Source organism: Polypterus senegalus, chromosome 14 (assembly GCF_016835505.1).
Source record: "Polypterus senegalus isolate Bchr_013 chromosome 14, ASM1683550v1, whole genome shotgun sequence".
NCBI classification, from domain to species: domain Eukaryota; kingdom Metazoa; phylum Chordata; class Cladistia; order Polypteriformes; family Polypteridae; genus Polypterus; species Polypterus senegalus.
In genome coordinates this window covers 132,833,193-132,839,192 of record NC_053167.1, presented here as the reverse complement: position 1 = coordinate 132,839,192, position 6,000 = coordinate 132,833,193, and the positions used below count along the sequence as shown (strand labels likewise).

General features: G+C 46.0%; 1 protein-coding gene across 1 annotated transcript in view; it reads left to right on the top strand.

Annotated features, from left to right (window-relative positions):
- The first annotated feature begins 3,857 nt into the window (after positions 1–3,857).
- lrp8 (low density lipoprotein receptor-related protein 8, apolipoprotein e receptor) overlaps positions 3,858–6,000 on the top strand; it is a 454,742-nt gene continuing 452,599 nt past the window's right edge. The window contains exons 1-2 of the mRNA XM_039734789.1: positions 3,858–4,020; positions 4,675–4,794. Of these exons, the coding sequence (XP_039590723.1) occupies positions 3,957–4,020; positions 4,675–4,794 (184 nt within the window). The 5' untranslated portion in view covers positions 3,858–3,956. The remainder of the gene's footprint in view (positions 4,021–4,674; positions 4,795–6,000) is intronic.

The following is a 6,000-nucleotide window of genomic DNA, read 5'->3' as shown; positions in this document are numbered from 1 at the left end:
AAAAGGCGGTCATCTTGAGGGCTCTCCTGGTGACCCTCCCACGGAAGAAAAGACATTCAGAAAAGAGCCAGGCCGGAGTTTCTTTGTGTCGTGGATGGCGGTGACGAAGAGAGATGTTTGTAAAATGTGCTTCTGTTCTGCTGCATTTGCGTGTGACCGTCGTATGATCGTGGAGCATGGCTTTTCTCCATAAAAGCAAATAAAGTAAATAGTGGATGGCAACACAGCGGAAGTCATTTACTGTACGAGAGTCAAACCTCCAGTTACTGAATTTTGGTTTGACAGGAAACCAGAAGCCATCCCGGTGTTATGGTTGTTGCACTGACTCAAGTTTATTTCGTGTTTATTTAGTGTTTTTGTTGCTGTTTAAACATAAGTTTCCATATTCTGCTATTGTGTTTTGGTTTGGTCTTTGTATTTATGTAATATGTCAAGTAAGTTTTCTTTCTTTTTAATTTTTTTCCTTTTTAGTTATTCTGGTGTGTGATCAGACCACAGTGTGTGCGTATATATATATATATATATATTTCATCTATATATATATATATATATATAGATTGTGGTCAAGGCGCTATACAAGCACCGACCCAACACAGACTGACACCGGAGGCACGTGTAAAGATAAATAAACTTTTATTTTTCTACCCCATGTCCCTCAGGCACAACACAGTCCCACACTAAGCACACACAAACACAAATCTCTCTTCTTCTAAATCCTCCACTCCTCCAAGACAGCTTTGTCTCCCTCCTCCCGACTCCTGGCTCCCGGAGTGGTGGCTGCTGGCACCTTTTATAGTCCACCCGGAAGTACTCTAGGTGCCTGATCACCCATTTCCAGTTGCACTTCCAGGTGGGGCTGAAGAACTGCCCAGACGGGCTCAGGAACCCCTGCAGCGCCCCCTGGTGGCCACCCCGGGTCCCCACAGGGCTGTGCAGAACTCCATCTCCCATGGAGCCCTGCGGGAATCTGAGGCTCCACTGCCACACAGGGGGGCTGCCATCTAGTGACCCAGGGGAGGTATTGTACAGTCCATGTCTGTTCCCCCGGATTATATACAGAAGGGGTGTCCCGGCTGGGCATGGGCCCTGGCTGTCCAGCCACAATATATATAAATATAGGTGTATTTATCTACCTATTATTCATTTATTCATTTAAAGTACAAATTTCCTACCCTGGGGTTCTATCTATGCCTTTTATTCATATAGTACTGTATTATTTGTTAAATATTTTCCCCTGTTAGAATTGCTGTTGTTTGCCTTCTGCCTTGTTCCCTTGTGACTGACTTTCAAGGGGAGGGGCTATCTGATGATGCAGAAGGGGGTGTGGCCCCAGCTGTATATAAGGAGTGAGACGTAGTCAGCTGCAGTCAGGACAGATTTAGGCCTCTGACAGATCTGAACACTACAGATACTCTGTGTATTCATCTGACGAACACGAAGACTTTATTTTTACCTCTTGTTTAACTGTACAATTAAATAATTTACCAATTGGATTCAGTAAACACTTCTAATGGGATGTGTTGCTTTACCTAGAAAACTGATTCATTTTATGTTTTCACACAAAAAAAGTTATGTTGACTTCTGAAAACAAATATTTACAAGGGTGGGCAAAAATAGCTTTACAGTTTTGGGTACATGAAACACAGAGTTTATTCTTATATTATTATTTATCTATTTATTATTTTTATTTATTATTTGTCTTCTTATTTGTCTTCTTCTTCTTAAAGCTATTGAATTAATAAAGCTATTGTATTATTCATAGCATATTCATAGGTACGAATCACAATCTGCTTATTTTGGATGGTTACCTACCAGATAATGCTGGTGGTTGGTCAGCCAGTCAGCAAACATCTGCCACATCCTCTCAGCTCATAGATATGTGATTAGAGCATCTGGAAAATGATACAAAGAATACATGACATGTTTCCCCCTAATTGGGTCTCATCAGTTGTACACACTTTTGCTTCCCCTTTTAGGGATCGAACTTCAGATGTTTTCTATCTATCTATTATATAGTGCCTTTCATATTTATCTATCTATCTATCTATCTATTATATATGGTTATGCCCCACTAGACCATCACTGACCCACAGTCAAACTGGCCATGCTGGATAATGTTGCAGGCTGCATAACATTCACCATGGCGTCTATAGACTCCGTGACACCTGTCATGTGTGCTGAGTTTTTCCTTGTCTTCTTGGAGAGTCAAGGCTGGGGGGCTGTCAAAAGGCAGGGCCTGTTAAAGCCCATTGTGGCACTTCTTGTGTGATTTTGGGCTCTATAAAAATAAATTGTTTTGTATTGTATATGTGAAGATAATGGGATGTGAGCAGAGGTTCTATTAGGGGACATCGGGCTGTCATGCCACCCTCATGGAGTCAGTTTATGACAGTTTGGTCAGAAACATGCAGACCAGTAGCCAGCTAGTCATTTTATTGGGCTCTGGCAGTGAGTGCTCCTCTTGTTCCTCCTCGCACAAATGAGCAGACATTGGTCCTGCTGCTGTGTTGATGCCCTTCTACGGTCCTGTCCAGCTCTCCTCGTGTAACGGCCTGTCTCCCAGTATCTCCTCCATTCTCTTGAAACAAACCTTCTTGTGATGGCATGAATGGATGTGCCATCCTGGAGGAGCTGGACTGTCTGTGCTACCTGAATGGGCTGCAGGTACTGCCTGATGATGAGTAGTGACAAGGACATTAGCAAAATGCAAAACTAGAGAAGAACCAGTCAGAAAGGAATGGTTTGTGCCCACCATTCCCTTTTTTGAGGGGATGTCTTTCTCTTGCCCCTTCAGGTCACAAGTTGTCACTTTCATTTGCTCCCAAGCAGGTGACATTGATTCACAATCACTTGTGCTTCCTAACTGGACACGCTGACATAACCTGAAGCTTCATTGACTTGGTGTTAGACTGGGATGATTAAGAGTTCCCTTCATTTTTTTGGAGCATTGTATATAATACACTCTACACACACACGCGCGCGCGCGCACACAGAGCTAAGAGAATAAAAACAGTTAATTTTTGTGTCAAAAAACACGCAAAAAGGACTGCATCTTCACAACACAGCATTGCAGATAACAGATAATTCCAGAAATAACGCGTTGAAGAAACAGGCTTTCCCGAAACTGAGGTCTTCCTGCAACAGGTTAAAGCTGATTTTTAAGGTGAGCGCTTAAACAGAGTTCATGATAGGGCGTCACGGGGGGCGCTGCTTCATTCCAAGTCCAATCTCCAAATGCCTGCATTAGTTTTCGTCCCCGTCATCCGGTATTATTTACCACATCGCAAATATGCGAGTGTTACACTTACTGGCGGCTCCGTACCAGTTGTTTCAGGGGGTCCGCTTGTCGGCCACGGAGCTGCACCAGCGCCACGTTCAGATTTGGTCCCCACCTTGCGCCTTATTCTGCTGTGATCTAGGCTGCAACTTTGGAATTCTTACCTGGGTAAATACATAGATGCATAGAAATCTATATGTCTAAACAGACGCTATTTGTAAGCGTTTTAATTTACCGAGGAATGTTGTTTGGATAGATTTATAGACATGAAAACGGAAGATCCGTAATTTCCCCCCCTGTCATTGTGTACTTTAAGGCAGATATTACCTGAGACAACTGGTATATCGTAACTTCACTCAGCTTAAAGAATGCACATTGCTCTAGGTGTTCTTTAATTCTCTTCCCCCGATTTTTGGCGGGTCTCTCGCTACGTAAGACAAGAAATTACAGAATCTGACTGGTGACGCCCCTCCCACCCCCGGCACGTGTCCCCGAGCTACAGTCAGGATCCCGCCCCCACTCCGTTGCTTAGTTCCGCCCTCCCGTGACGTCGCCGCCGCCGATTCAAACCAGTGTCGGCGCTCGCGGAGAGCAGTGTGTGAGGTGCACTGCTTTCGCCGAGCTGCGGAGGCAGCGTGAGAGCTGGCTGGAAGAGCTCTTGAGACCGCGGCGTCGAGAGATGTGGACGCACCCTTGGACAGTCCTGTTGCTGCTGTTCTTGCTAAAGCTCCTGTCTAGCAGAGGTGGGTGGACGCGAGTTGCGTGTATATATTTATATCTATATATGTATGTCTGCCTGTGTTTGTGTGAGAGCGCGTGCACGCTCCCGCTCGCAGACAGTGTGGCCGGAGCTGCTGCTGCTGCACCCAGGCGGAGTGTTTTCTCAGTCGGGGTCTTTGATTGTGCGCTCACACTGATGCACATGCGCAATATTTACACACCCTGCCGGCAAACGGCCATCGGTAAAATCCGGTGTGAATGCACAACACCCGCAAGTGCACTCGGACACAAGGCGCATTGACTTGTGCTGTCATTTGTGTTTGGTTTTACCCGCCTGGATGTCCACACTTGTACACCTGAGTCTGCATGTGCGCGCCCAAAGGTAAGTTATGCGCGCACACGTGTGCACAATTGCACCTGTATTCACGCTCCTCCTTTACTGAATAAGCACGTGCTGGCATGCAAACCCCCACGTTTAGGCGCACACGCTTGTTTAACTCGGCCGAACTCGAAACACGAGTGTAATGTTCACTGTTATGCAGGGGAAGTCGCGCGTACGGGCATTCCACGTACTTAACGGTAACGGAAAGCTTTCTGCATGTCAAGAGTGTCAAAACTAATCCCACTGTATATCCCACCCAATGATGATCTCTTCTTTCTCTTTCAATTGACCGCAGCGACCCAAGCGGAATGTGAAATGGGGCAGTTTCAGTGCGACAATGGCAGGTGCATCCCCACAATCTGGAGGTGCGACGACGACGACGACTGTACGGACAACAGCGACGAGGAGGACTGCCGTAAGTGGTCGCCTTTGTGTGGGCTTTGGGGGGCGCGGCGACGCGGGGATCTCTTGTCTCGCACTCGGTGTTTTGTCCTCCTGGCAGACTGGGGGGCGGGGCAGGGGGGCTTTTTTTTTATGCGCCCGACACGTGCGACGCTTCCGCTGGCACAATGAATATTCATGAGGTTCCGCCTCCTGTCAACAAAACGCACGAGGGGATTCCGACGGTCATTCCTGCGCGCAAGCACTGTTGAGCTTCAGCAGACGCATCCCGTGCTCCGAATTGCTTTTTGCAATCCTTTGGTTTTTTTTTTTTTTAATTTGAATAGCAGATTGTAGGGTGTTTGGGAACAGTGCTATAGAAATGATTGGATACGCATTGTGAGCATGTGCATTGTGAACGGCGCTATATAACAAAATGATGAAACAATCATTTTGTTTGTTCTGTGACCGCAATCCCAGAGGCAGATGAACTAAAGACTTTCCTTCACACTCGGTGTTTCACAGCTCCAAACATCAAGATTCAGAGCCCTCATAAGGGCAACATAGACCCCTAGGAAAAGTAGTGCACAGGGGCCCCTTCTTTAGATAGCAAAACAGAAACCTACATAGACATCTGGAATATCATGGGCCCCTATACTCCTGGGGTCCTTCCGACCAATGCCCATACTTTAAAATGGCCCTGTGTCTTGTCACCATAAACTTACTTGGCAAATTATTAGGAATGCCTCTACACCAGCCTATGCATACAATTATCAAATTGGCCAGTCGTGTGGCAGCAGCTTAATGCTGCACAAAATCCTGCTGGTTCAGGTCAGGAGCTTCAGTTAATGTTCACATCAAATACCAGAATGGCAGAGTGCCGTGGTGTTATCCTTTGTTGCATCTCCTATTAATGCCCTCCTTGCCCGGTCTGTGAGTTATGGTGGGCAGCCTTCCCTTGTCAGGTTTGTATTGGTGCAGTATTCTTTCCATTGTGTTTGTAATGTATTTAATGGCGCTCCGTGAGATTCTCAATGTTTGGGATATATAATTTTTTTTTTTTTTATAGCCCAAACCTGATCAATACTTCTGTCCACAACTTTGTCTCTGACCTGTTTGGGGTGCTCCTTAGTCTTCATTGTGCTTGCTTAGTGGTGTTGCAGAGTTTGGGGGGCTTTCAGAACAGATCATGTGACACTTTGACTGCAAACAAGGTGGACCCTAATCAACTAATCATGTG